Consider the following 13,875-nt stretch of genomic DNA (forward strand, 5'->3'; position numbering starts at 1 on the left):
TCATATAAATCCCAGCCCACATGTCCAGTGATCAGAGATTATGCAAGGTGGAGCTCAAAATGTCCAAAGAGCATCAGGCCACTTGGCACATTCTAAACATTCAAGAAGTTGTGCATGTGTGCACATGTATAGGAAGTCGAAAAATATTTTTTCCCTAAGCCAAGGTCATGGATTCTTCCTTGACAAAACAGTTTTTCGGCAACAGAAAGGATACATTTTAAATGTCTGAATCCCTGCTACCAATCAGAACCCAACTATGTGCTCCGAGTGCAAAATAACACTCCCCAGGAAGGCTCATGCAGAGCAGCAAAGCAAAGACTAAGTAGACTGTTTTATCTGGCACGCTCACTATCTCAAATCATAGATTCTCACATATTCTTTACAGGCGAATGTTTATATTCTCCCAAGCCTTCAACAGATAACTAAGTCATCTCATACTCTGCAAAGCCCCTATGCACACCAATAGCACTAAAAATCATCATCATCCCCGATCTAATACGTCAACCAGAAAGCAGTATTTAATAGTATATTTCCCCACAGATAGCAACTGTGTCTACTTGCTTTGGAGAGAGAAAAGTTTTAGGGGGCTATTTGGTCCAATTGCCTGCCTCAACATCAATTCACTACAAAAACAGCTAACTTACATTACTCTGATGTAAGAATACAATAATGTATGCCCCTATATAGATATAACAGGTGCATATACAGGTAGCAGGTACATATCACTTCAAGATGAAGTCCAATGTTACACAAGTGGAAGGCAAGCTCGCTGAACCAGTTCTCCTTTCCCCCTGTACCCATCCCAAGTACTCTTATAGAAGACTTGGGAGATCCTATAGAACATGAGGAACTGTGACTTCCTGAGCTACAGCAACAGAGGGCAATGGCCAAAATCATGAACCATGATTCCCTTGCTGGTTTCAGGCCCTCCTCACCCCACCTGTGTTTATAATGTCGTTCCCAGTCTTCAACAGGCTCCTTTGGCCCCAGTGCCCTGCAGCGACTTTGGGAACAGGGGCAGAATGCTACAAGATGTAGGGCTGGGGGTACGTAAGATCTGTTGTTACAAGTGCTTTTTATTTGCACACTACATTTCACCCTTGGAGTTCAACTAATTGATACAGCAAAACCATCAAAATGGACAGTATTATAGCCTCCTCACTATAAGGACTTTAAAAATCCAAATATACCTTCTGCTAAAGAGAAAACAGCAAAAAAGGTGTGATCTTCATTCCAGTTATTTAATTTTCAAATATTTACACTAGAGAGGAAAAGGGGCTGATATTCCATTTATGACACTTACTTGAGAAAGAAGAGTATTTCCAATTATCATCCATTATTGAGAGGAAGAAGCTCAAGAAAATGGGAACAGATTTATAACAGTATGTGGTATTTAAGAGCTCTGGGAACTCTGTTAATAACAAGCCGTCCATCATAACTTAACGAGGCAAATAGCCACGGGTCGGCTGAAGACCATTCCACTGCATAGACACTATCTTCATGTTCCTCGTAGGTTGCTATTATGCTGTCTTGAAGTGGCTCTTTAATCCTAGAGATTTAAAAGAAAAGGGGAAAAAAAGCAGGGAAGCAAGTGATTGAAGCAACTCTTCATTCATAAACCATTGAAATGTCAAGTTTCCCCTCAAAGATGTCGGTCTGGTCTGCTGAGTGAGAGAGTCGAGAAAGTGGAAATAAGGCTGTACTCATTAACACTTGTGGAATTTACAAAATATATCACAAACATACTCCAAGGTCTGTCCCTGAAGACTCAGGTGGATTCCTGAAGATATCCTGAAGGGGAAATTGTCTGAATAGGCCTTCTAGCAATCAGGATCACATCTATAGGCTTGATGTTCACACCAAAAATAAGCATCAAAGAGGAACAACAACTGGCATATCTCAAAACCACCTTATGATGAAAACCCTCATTAAAATTAAGAACCAATTGGTATATTTATTAAAGCAGCTCCAAGCAACTGAAACCATTTTGTGAAAAAGCCAATTTAGAGATGATTATAAACGCTTGTCCCAGCTCCTGCCAACCTAGCAGTTCGAAAGCATGTAAATGTGAATAGATAAATAGGTACCACCACGGTGGGAAGGTAACAGCGTTCCGTGTCTAGTAGTGCTGGCCACGTGACCACGGAAACTGTCTACAGACAAACACTGGCTCTATGGCTTGGAGATGGGGAATGAGCACCGCGTCCTAGAGTCAGACACAACTGGACTAAATGTCAAAGGGTACCTTTACCTTTACTATAAAACACCTACACAGACACTGTGGCCACCTGGTGAGTGTGAATCAGTAGTGGAAGAGGTAAAGGCCACCTCTTTCCCATTAAGGGCCAAAAGAGAAACTAGAGATGGCCAACAGGTTCTTATGTCCTCCCCATGGCATAACATTGGTTTCCTGTTACCAATGGACAATATGCTAATTAGTGGATGTAGGCATTTTCATCATGGGGTTCAGAAAAATAGGAAGAAGTTGCCGTTGGGGCAGGACGTTAAATACACTCCCATGTAGTCACAAGTGTCATTATCTTGAGAATGGGATAGCGGTGTTTCAAATTCCTTTTGTTTACACAGATGTAAATGGAGGTGGCCAACTGAAACAAAAGTGCCCCAATAGATGAAACATATGGATCTTCTGCACAAAGCATCCAATGATATGCTGTACACTAACAATCTGCTATAAGCTGCTTCTTTATACTCACTGTTCTTAGCTTTAAATATTGTATTTTAATGATGTAAACCATCATTGTGCACTCATTGCTTTTCAGCTTTAAATATTGCCTTTCAATGTTGTAAGCCGCCTTAGGTCCTTTTCAAGGAGAAAGGCAAGGTAAAAGCATTTTAAATAAATAAAATAAATAAATACAAACAATCTAAGTCAGGTGCTCATTACTAAAACCTTAACGAAATGTCTCTTTTTTCGATCCTGGCAAGTGTGAACCAAAGTGTCAGATTACTACTGGGGAATTACTACTGTTTGGAATCCTGACACAGCTATGAAGCTGTCTGGCGAATCTTCAGCCACTCCCCACTTTTCAACTTTGCAACCCTAAGCTTATTGATTATTTAAAAAGAAAGAAAGCATGAAAATCATCTTCTGCTCCATGGAAGAAGGACTGGATAACAGCATAGTAAATAAAGTCAGCGGGCAGGGGGGAGGAATATCCCATCTCTTGTGTCTGCAGATGCCACAGGATAGGAATGGGGTGGCAGGACACAACAAAGATCCAAAGCGGGGTGATTATTAATCACCAAGCTGTTGAAGGATAGGATATGTTTGGGTGGGCACCTGGACACACGTGGTATGCCAGGAACATGACAAGAAAAGCTACTGGTACTAGTGGTTCTAGAAGATGCTGCCATGTTGAATGTGTTGCAGAGTGAGAAGTGATCTGGACCTCAGTGATGGATAACAGAATGCTGAAATGTCAATAGAAAATATGTGTGTAGTGACACCGAATGTGAACAGCAACTGTGGTTTTAAATGGCCAGGCTTTTCTCCATGAACTCAGAAGGAGCTTCCATATTTCACAAGCTGAGTATCCAGATTCCTTGTGGAGTGAAACCCGGCCATTCCCAATTTGCAGCATCAAGGGTTCTTTTAACTCTACAGGTGCGAAAAGCCATGCATTAAAAGGAAAGGGGAAAAAAGATGTGTAAACCTCTTATCCACATCTTTATTCACTTCTGACTAGTTTTTGTCTATTCATTTGTCAGCTTGTGGAACCTTACAGGGCTCTTCATGTACCATGCATCATACTCTTCTCACCAGCCCCTTCCTGCCAGGTTTTATCTTCCTTGCCGAAGCTATTACTCCAGTCAACTTACTGCAAGAAAGATACGACCAGCAAGATTCTTCAAGCAGTTGAGAATACCCATCAATAATATTTTTTTTTAAAAAAAAAAACCTAATCTGGTAACAGAAAATATAGCATAGTTACCTTTCGGTGTAAACATAACTGATTGTGTTGTCTCCCCCCCAACATTGGAGAGATACACCTAATCTTGTGACCCCCCCTCCCTGGAAAAATTTGCTTCTTGCCAAGATTTTTTTTAACTAAAAAGCACTCTCAAACCCTCTACTGGCCAAATACATATTAAATTAAAAATTAAGAGCTATAAGCCCCACTCACCCAAAACATGGCCACCTCAGCCCAAATACTTTCTAGAGCAGTGGTTCCTAGCTGTGGACCCCCAGATGTTCTTGGCCTAAAACTCCCAGAAACCTTTACCACTAGCTGTGCTGGCTAGGATTTCTGGGAGTTGTAGTCCAAGGATATCTGGAACCACAAGGTTGGGAACTATTGCTCTAGAACGGACAGAAGGAGATTTTCTGGGCCATTAAAAAAACAAATGTGCTATTTGGAAGGCAGTAATGGGGTTGTTTGGGGGCTGTGGGTCCCTATTTCGGCTTCTTTAGCTCCTTTTTCCACCACAGATTTAGGAAAACAAGGCAGGAATGTTGGCAACATTGAAGAGTGTAAAGAAGAAAAGGGAAAAGGACAAAAGTGGCATTTTAAAAACTAACAGATTTTAAACGTCTCAGTGTGACATTTCATGGATCAAAATCCACTTCTATGGACACATGGCAATGGTCATACTATGTCTCCTGTATTGATACATATCCCCATTGGGGAGGTCATGAACAGGTGACGGTACAGATTTGAATCAGGCTTGTTTTGCTAAACAAGTGTTGAGCATCTTGTGGTCCTCCAGATGTTGCTGGTCATCTAGAAGACCAAAATGTTCCTGTGACAAACCCAGACCTACTGGGATATGTCACACAGTTACACTAAGCTGCCACCAACCATTCCCTGTAAGAAGTCACACAGACCAGGGATGGATTTTTAAACAATAAAAAGAATAAGGTTTATTTAAATACACACAGGGAAAAATAAACAATCAGGTGAATAACATAAAGTAACGTGGCTTATTCTCCCTCATACATACACACAGGTTGGTTCACACAGAACCCTTAACTTTAAGCACAGACCCTGAACCTATCAGTTCTGGCTAACCAACAGACACCTGAACCTATCAGGTTGGTACTCTGACACACAGCAGTACCCTGTCTGACACACAGACTCCCACAACAGCTTCTTCTTCCCAGCTGCTGCTTCTTCACCCAGAGTCTCTCAGCATCTCCTAAACTCTCCACACACACTCCACATATTTATATACAGTACAGCCCCTCCTCCTGATGTCCCGCCTTCCACTCCCCATAGGATGGAACTTTCCCTCCAAACCCATGACAGACAGGTAACATCAGTGCTGTATGTAACACCTCCCCTCTTTATAAGTTGTTTTGTAGGGGGAAAGCTAACGTGCTTTTCACCAAAAAACAACCTGGGTAAAATACACAACAACAGTTATACATACCATATTATACTTACTTATACTTACATTCTAAGTTAAACCATAGCAAATAGACATTTAAACATTTACCATCTACATTACATCAATTTACCTTTATTCATACAAACCAATTCAAAAACAGGTACATTTTAACTTTTTGTCATCATTATATACACATAGTCCATGTTCTTTCGCCGTCTTCATTCTTCAGGTCTTCTTGATAAGGCGTCAGCAACACAGTTCACTGACCCTCTGACCACCTTCACTTCAAAGTCATAGTCCTGTAGGTTTAAAGCCCACCTCATAAGTTTGCTATTGTGGGTTTTCATTGTCTTTAACCATTGCAATGGTGAATGGTCAGTACACAGAATAAAATGTCTTCCCCAGATGTAAGGCTTGGCCTTCTGGATCGCGTAGACTATGGCCAAACACTCCTTCTCCACGGTTGCCAAATGTCTCTCACCTTTTTGAAGTTTCCTACTCAGGTAGGACACTGGATGCTGGTCACCATTCTCATCCTCCTGGCACAGAACTGCTCCTACCCCGCTGTTAGACGCATCGGTGTAGATGATGAACTCCCGGTCGAAGTCTGGAGCCCGCAGGACAGGATAGTTGATTAACGCCTCCTTCAACCTCTGGAACGCCGCCTCACAGTCGCTGGTCCACGGGATGCGGTCATCAGCCTTCTTCCTCGTCAGATCGGTCAGCGGAGCCGCAATCTCGCTAAACCTCGGGATGAACTTTCTGTAGTAGCCCACCAACCCAAGAAATGATTTGACTTTTTTCTTGGTGTTGGGTCTAGGCCAATCACGAACAGCTTCTATTTTGGCCTCCAGGGGTTTTATCATTCCTCCCCCTACCATGTGACCCAAGTATTTTATTTCTGGGCTACCCAGCTGACACTTGCTGGCCTTTACTGTTAGCCCTGCTGCACTTAACCTCTGCAGCACTAACTCCAGGTGTATCAGGTGATCTTCCCAGGTATTACTGAAGATCCCTATGTCGTCAATGTAGGCCACTGTAAAGTCACTGAGCCCTGCCAAGGTCTGGTCCATCAGCCTTTGGAATGTGGCTGGTGCATTTCTGAGACCAAAGCTCAGGACTCGAAACTCATAGAGACCAAAAGGGCTGCAAAAGGCAGTCTTTTCTTGATCCCTGGGATCAATTCTTAATTGCCAATATCCCTTTACCAGGTCCAATGATGAGATGAACCGACAACCCCCTATGGTTTCAATCAGGTTGTCTAGCCTGGGCATTGGGTAGGCATCAGGAGTGGTTACACGGTTTAATTTCCTGTAATCGACACAGAACCTAATGCTCCCATCAGGCTTGTCCACAAGGACGATCGGAGAGGACCAAGGACTAGAAGAGGGGACGATTATGTTCTCTCTAAGCATCTCGTCCAGCTCCTTCCGCACCTTGTCCCTATAGGGTCCCGTTACTCGGTATGGGGATACTGCCTGCGGGGGTGCATCCCCTGTGTGGATCCGATGCATCACTCCCTTCACTATCCCCGGCTTGTTGGAAAACACCTGTTGATATTTACTAAGCAGCGTTTTTAGTTCTTGCTGCTGGTCTTGGGTGAGTGCAGGACTGATCTTTACCTCCTCTGGGTTGTATTTTACTTCCCCTCTACCCTCCCAGAAGGGTAATTCCGCTTCCTCACTCTCAGCTGCTTTTATCGCGAATAAAACCCTCTGTTCCCCTCTGTAGTAGGGTTTTAGGGCATTCACATGAACCACCCTCCTTGCTTGGTTCTCCTCCTGCTCTATTAGGTAGTTCAGGTCTGACATCTTGGAAATGACCCTATATGGTCCTGCCCATTTGAGCTGCAGTTTATTCTCTCTGCAGGGCCTAAGCCAAAGCACTTCCTCCCCTGGGTCAAAGTGCCTCTCTCTAGCTTTGTGGTCATACCATGTTTTCTGTCTGACCTTCTGAGCTTGCAGGTTTTCTGCTGCCAGCTCTAGATTTCTCCTTAGGTCATTCATCAAGGTGTCTATGTAAGTCACAACGTCTTGTGGGTCATCCTGGGTGATCTGCTCCCAATTTTGTTTGATCAAATCAAGGGGCTCTTTCACCCCTAAGTGTGCAGCAAACATGTCAGAGTGACCCCTTTGTAAGATCATGGGGCGATACTTTTCAGGTACCACCAGCTGACTTCTGATCCCATCTCCCCCTTTTGAGATATTCCTCAGGGTTTCTCTATATAAAATCCCCTTGTTCTCCAGAAATCTCACTGGGGTTTCAGGTGTTAGCTGGGCGTCAGTCACCTGTTCAAAACACTTTTGGAGAGTGGCGTCTGCCTTTTGCTCCTGTCTAAATCTGCTGTCTGTGGTTAAGGTTTCCACCACAGCTTCTGAACTCCCCTCTGCTTTCGTCTCTGGCTCATCATTACCCCCCTGAACTGTCCCTGTGGTGGCTTGTGAGCGTGTAATCACTAGCACCCGTTTCACATGTTCAGCCAGGTCATTTCCCACGAGCACGGCTGCTGGCAGAGTCGATGAAATCGCTAGCCGCCAAACTCCCCTCCAGCCTTGAAAGTTGACAGGTACCTCTGCTACTGGCAGAGAGATTACCTGCCCCTCAATCCCTGCCACCTTCATGCTCTCATTTGGGATTATAAACTCCCTAGGAATAATATCTGGATGGCACAGGGTTACCTGGGAACAAGTGTCCCGCAGCCCCCTATACTGACGGTCAAGTATTCCTACGTCCACCCCTGCTGTCTCAAACAACTGAGAATCTGTTTTCACCAGCAAGCAGCGTTTTACCTCCACAAGAGGACCATTCTCCTCAGCCTGATCAGCAGAGGTAGCTGTTCCAGACTGAGTAGCCATGGCAACAGGCTCCCTCAGTGACACTGAGCCTTGCTCTTTCTGGACACAGAACACAGCTTTTGGCTTGGTCCCACTAGAATCCTGAGGCACCATTCCTTTTAGCTGCTTTAATTTCTGACACTCTGAAATTAGATGACCCTTTCCCTGACAGAAATAACATTTTCTGGTGTATTTTGATTCTCTCTCATCTTGTTTTGGTTTTCCCTCCAAAATCTGAGGTCTTAGTTTCATGTCTGAGGGCTTCCCTTCACCATGGGCTCCTCCCCCTTGCTGGTTTTTCCCTGGTCCCTGAGAGTACTTGCTGTAGGTTTCTTTGGGTTTACCTACAGATTTCCCCTCACCCAAGGGCTTTCTTATTTGGGAAATAAAATCTGCGATCTCTGCGGCTGCTGCCACAGACTTCGGTTTCCTTTCCCTCACCTGGAATTTCAATTCCCCTTGCAGGACTGAATAGAACTGTTCCAGTGCTATCAAGTCTTTAAGCTGCTCATAGGTCTCTGTTCCCTCCTGCGATAGCCATTTCTCAAGCAGCCTCACCAATTGGGCCCCCACTTGGGTAAAAGTCTGTTCTGGTTTCTTGGTGAGGGACCTGAATCTTTGTCTCAGCTGCTCTGCATTTATCCCATGTCTGGCAAACACCAGTTTTTTAAACTCTGCAAAATCTTTCATCAGTTCCTCAGGCATCTCGGCATAAACCTCAGCCAGGCTACCACTGATTAAAGACCGCATGATGGTCATCTTCTCAGTTTCCCTCACTGAGAAGTCCACAAACGCTCTTTCCACTAAGGAAAAGAACACCTCAGGACAATCTCCCTTGTGGTACACAGGGAATTTCTTCAGGTCAGCCTTAGACAATTGGCCTCCCTCAGAATCCCTATTGTTATTATTGTTCTGGTTCATCAGTTCCAGTTTTCTTAATTCAAACGCCATTTTCTCTCTCTCTAATCTTTCTTCTCTTTCCAATCTCTCTATTTCAAATTGCCTTCTTTCTCTCTCTAATCTTTCCTCCATTTCCCTCACCCTCAGTTCATGCTGTTGGGCTATGAGTATTTTTCTGAGTTCTGGGTCTTGCTCTCCTGTGCTGTCACCTTGCACTGAGCCAAATTCCTCCTCAGAACCTTGGTCAATCTGGGGGTCTTTCACTTCACTCATGTCTGCTATCTGGCTTCGAGTCAAGGGCATAATCCCCCCTCAGAACAGGCTGCTTTAAAAGTCAAGCCTCAGAATAAAACGACCACTTTTTTTCTTCTTGCCTCAGAACCAGCTTTCTCTAGGCTGCTGTTCTTCAGCACTAACTTGCAACAGTATCGAGTCAGAGCCTACCCCCCTCTGCTGGGCCTCTCAGCTGGCAAGCTAGCTCGCTGTTGCTACGCAGTTTTGCCTCAGCTTTTTCCCGCCAAAACTAGGCTACCTCAGAGCACCTTAATCTAAGTCTCCCCAGTTGGCACGTTCTTCCACTAGTGCACCCCCCCGTGAGGTACACCTAGAAGATTACCTACGCGCCTCAGACTGTCCCTGACTAGACCCCCCTTGCTCTGGGCACACTTGCCAAGGCTTTGCTGGACCACTGGACAACTGGACCAGTCGTATCCCACACGCTGGACACCAATCAATGTGACAAACCCAGACCTACTGGGATATGTCACACAGTTACACTAAGCTGCCACCAACCATTCCCTGTAAGAAGTCACACAGACCAGGGATGGATTTTTAAACAATAAAAAGAATAAGGTTTATTTAAATACACACAGGGAAAAATAAACAATCAGGTGAATAACATAAAGTAACGTGGCTTATTCTCCCTCATACATACACACAGGTTGGTTCACACAGAACCCTTAACTTTAAGCACAGACCCTGAACCTATCAGTTCTGGCTAACCAACAGACACCTGAACCTATCAGGTTGGTACTCTGACACACAGCAGTACCCTGTCTGACACACAGACTCCCACAACAGCTTCTTCTTCCCAGCTGCTGCTTCTTCACCCAGAGTCTCTCAGCATCTCCTAAACTCTCCACACACACTCCACATATTTATATACAGTACAGCCCCTCCTCCTGATGTCCCGCCTTCCACTCCCCATAGGATGGAACTTTCCCTCCAAACCCATGACAGACAGGTAACATCAGTGCTGTATGTAACAGTTCCTACCTCCCCACAGAACTAGATTCAATCTAATTATAGCTCAGTTTTTGAGATAACAAGTCATCACAGTAAACCGAGAACAGGTTTTGGCAGTAGCAAGTGAACATGGTAAATGGAGACAAGAAAGTTAATGCTTCAGATCTCTTTGTAAATATGCCAGACGAGGAGAAGGATGTGTGTCAGCTTTGAGCTTTCTGCAAGTAACTCGTCACTTCAGTTGGCCTGAACAATACCAGTGACAAAACGTAGAATTCGAAAATGGGGCTCGCTTCCCTGCTGCTCCTGTATCCATGAGACCATTTGAAAAGCACTTTTGAACAAAACCAGGTTCCAAACCTGAGGTCGTCTTTGTATTGCTGTAAGGCTTTATGAGATGCAATGACTGTTCCTTCCACCAGAAGAGCAAATGGCAAATGGCAAGATATAATTAAAATATTTTCCTGTTCTTGATCGCTGACCTAAAACAATAACGTCTCACTGAGGTTTCTGATGTTTGACCTCAAGGACCATCAAATCATATAGTGGTACAGCAATGCATAATAGCCCAAAAGGTAGGCGTGCATGCCGCCAGGGGGAATTCTGTGAGCTGTAATCCAAAAACACAATCTGCACACCTGCAGGGGGAAACGCAGGTAGGTGTAAGAGAAAGCAGTTATGATTATTTGTACCATTTTTCTAAAGGCAACATCTATTTAGCTTCCCAGATGCTCTTTACAGCTTTTTTTTTTTTTTGCCTTAAACTGACACACCTGGCTTGCATGAAAAGTTGGTCAGGTCCCCAGACAGCCGTGTGACTCGTGCAATGCTCACCCACTTATCTGAGACTCCATTATCCTGAAGATTTCAGACATCTCTGAATAAGCAGGGGAGCAATGCGCGGCGCACGCTGCCGTCAAGGGACGTGGCCGACTTTCAGCTAACTGGGGGTTTGAGTTAACTAGGAGTTCAATAAATAAGCATGAACAAGTTGCTGGCTCCCACCACTGCCTTCCTGCCAGAGGTTGTGTGGAACAGGATACGCTCATGATTTGTGTAATAATTAAACTTAAGCCATGGGGGAAAGGTATGCTAAAGAACCATGCATTGCATTAACAGAGAAACCACTATCGTGCGTTCCTGCTCCCTCTTGCTATTTTTGGTTCCCTTAAACTGTACTGTCTGCCGCTGTCTCACCCTTTGGGGATTAAGCTAAACTGGGAGCATGCCAAATGGAGGAGCTTGTTCTCCCACCCCTTTTCAAAAGTGCAGACTATACAAGCTTGTACTTCATGAAGAGGCAAAGGGCTGCTTTTCCGATAAATGTCGCCTCTGCTGCAGCAGCTCACCGATGAGGGAGCCGAATGACAACCTGTAATTTTCTCTAAGCAACTCTGAGCACAGGCAAGGACTCCTAACAGAAATTAAACATGAGACGAGACAGTACCTGGCACAGGTGGGCTTCTTTTCCCTTCTGGCTGACAGAGAAATTTCTTATTTTCTCACTGACACAATTCAGATGGCCAGGAAGAGATATTTCCATAGTCTGAAATAAAATATGCACTACATCCTCCCTTTTCTCAAATGCAGTGTTTAGAAAAGGTTGCTTTTCAGAATTACACGTCCCAGAATCCCTAGTTGGCAGGGCCACATTCTGGGAGTTGTAGTCTACCTATTCCATGCTCTGCCCATATGCGATGGTGGGAGGGAAGAGACAATGCGAGACCCAAGATTTCATATATACAACAGGCAGTCATTGAGATGGTCTTACATTTATCTCAGCCAATGTAAGAATTGCTACATAAAGAATTAATGACTTTATCATCATCATCAAAACATATGTTGACAGTTGGTTATATTCATTTTAGTAACCCATCTGAAAAGTCCTTAAAGGGAAAATGGAGGTCAGTATCCATTTTAGTACAGTGGTGCCTCACTTAACGAGCGCACTGTTTAACGACGAATCTGCATAGCGATGCGTTTTTTTGCCATCGCTTTTGCGATCGCATTGCGATGTTTTAGAACAGCTGATCGGCAGTTCCAAAATGGCCGCTGGGTCAAGAAAATGGCCACCTGCAGCGTTTTCGCGCAGATTCCTCGCTTACCGAGGTGGCGAAAAGGGCGGCCATATGGAAGATTCCTGCTTAGTGGTGAGTTTAATGCATTCCTATGGGGTTTTTGCTTCGTATAGCGACATTTCCGTATAGCGATTTCCGTATAGCGATGATTTATCCGGAACGGATTATCGTCGCTATGCGGGGCACCACTGTACTTACTTGTGCTGTTCGAAGGGGATACTATTATATCCTAGAGATTTGGATGTGCAGTTTAGGGGCTGTTCTAATAAACAGCAGGCTACCTGGACAGAGAAAAGTATTTCCAGGCCAAAAGGGGGAAAAAAAGGCCTTGTTCACATGTGTGTGTACATGCAGCATGTAAGAAGACGGGAGATCTTGAGCTATATGCCAACCGGCAACTGACTTTCTTTTTTCATACCTTACTGTGTCATTTGCCTTGAACACTTTTTGTGAAAAGGCAGTGTAGGCGTATTTCAAAATAAAAATAAATAAATGGCTTAGCAATTTACCAAATGTGGGGGACAAGGAAATCATATAATCCATTTTATGTAGTTTAAGACCTGTTAGACAGGCAGACAACAGGTTCCGATTTTCCTTCTTTGTCTCTGGTGTGCACAGGTTGTGTATAACCTCACCAAAAGCTCCTCAGACACAATCAGAGTTTAATTCTGATGTATGGCTTGAAGGCAAATGACATTACAGTAGTGAGAGAGGCACGGTTCTTTCCTGATAATTACTTCGGTGTAGAGTTCTCCTGTTTCTAATTATTGTTCATGCCAACAGACTACAGACTTTCGCAGCTCCTATGGCTTCACGCAGCAATTGCCAAATGGGGTTTATAAGACCTCCAGAAACCACCAAGCTTTTAAGTGCTATCAACTGTTTAGCCTTAAAGTTAAATGAAAACGAACTGTTTCAGTCAAGTAGCGACAGAATATTGCTGAGGACCTCAGATGGCAGCCCGAGGGCCAAACAGAGTGATAAAATGCACCCTGCAGATGACTTGTCCCTGTAGCCACTGACAACAGCTGGTCAACATCAGCATTTTAAAAATAAAGTCAGAAGCACATGAATCTTTCCAACCAGAAAACAGGAGATGAGCCAAAAACATGGACTCTATCTTTCTTGTTATTTTTTAAAAAACCACCACAATCCAACAGGTCATTTAGCATGTTTTAGCCTTTTCTAGATTTTAAAAAAAAAGTCCCCCTCTGCCCAAAATGGTTTGCAAACCATTATTAGTTAGGAAACTCTATCGAGCCATTCAAGCAATAGAAAACATCATGACTAGTTTAAAGCAGTTTTAAGTGAGAGCTGGCTCCTAGCTCTGCAAGTACATCTATCTTAAATGTATTTAAAAGTCTCAATTACACAGTCCATCTTGCTCAGACAAACATATAATCCCAAATCCCTCAGGCATGTGTGTATTAGCATGGGCTTTCTGAGAAGAATTCAGGACAATCGCTGGG

The 13,875-nt window shown here is 44.0% G+C and overlaps 2 protein-coding genes across 3 annotated transcripts in view; both read right to left on the reverse strand.

The window, feature by feature from the left end:
• Nucleotides 1–1,222: 1,222 nt before the first annotated feature.
• Nucleotides 1,223–13,875, reverse strand: part of EIPR1 (EARP complex and GARP complex interacting protein 1) — an 80,978-nt gene continuing 68,325 nt past the window's right edge. For both annotated transcript variants that reach the window (XM_020782609.3, XM_020782608.3), the window contains one exon: nt 1,223–1,549. In XM_020782609.3, the coding sequence (XP_020638268.2) occupies nt 1,375–1,549 (175 nt within the window). In that variant the 3' untranslated portion in view covers nt 1,223–1,374. The remainder of the gene's footprint in view (nt 1,550–13,875) is intronic.
• The window catches only part of LOC144587799 (uncharacterized), an 887,030-nt gene continuing 878,011 nt past the window's right edge, over nt 4,857–13,875 (reverse strand). The window contains exon 2 of the mRNA XM_078389114.1: nt 4,857–9,449. Within this exon, the coding sequence (XP_078245240.1) occupies nt 5,568–9,386 (3,819 nt within the window). The 5' untranslated portion in view covers nt 9,387–9,449 and the 3' untranslated portion in view covers nt 4,857–5,567. The remainder of the gene's footprint in view (nt 9,450–13,875) is intronic.

Source organism: Pogona vitticeps, chromosome 1 (genome assembly GCF_051106095.1).
Source record: "Pogona vitticeps strain Pit_001003342236 chromosome 1, PviZW2.1, whole genome shotgun sequence".
NCBI classification, from domain to species: Eukaryota; Metazoa; Chordata; class Lepidosauria; order Squamata; family Agamidae; genus Pogona; species Pogona vitticeps.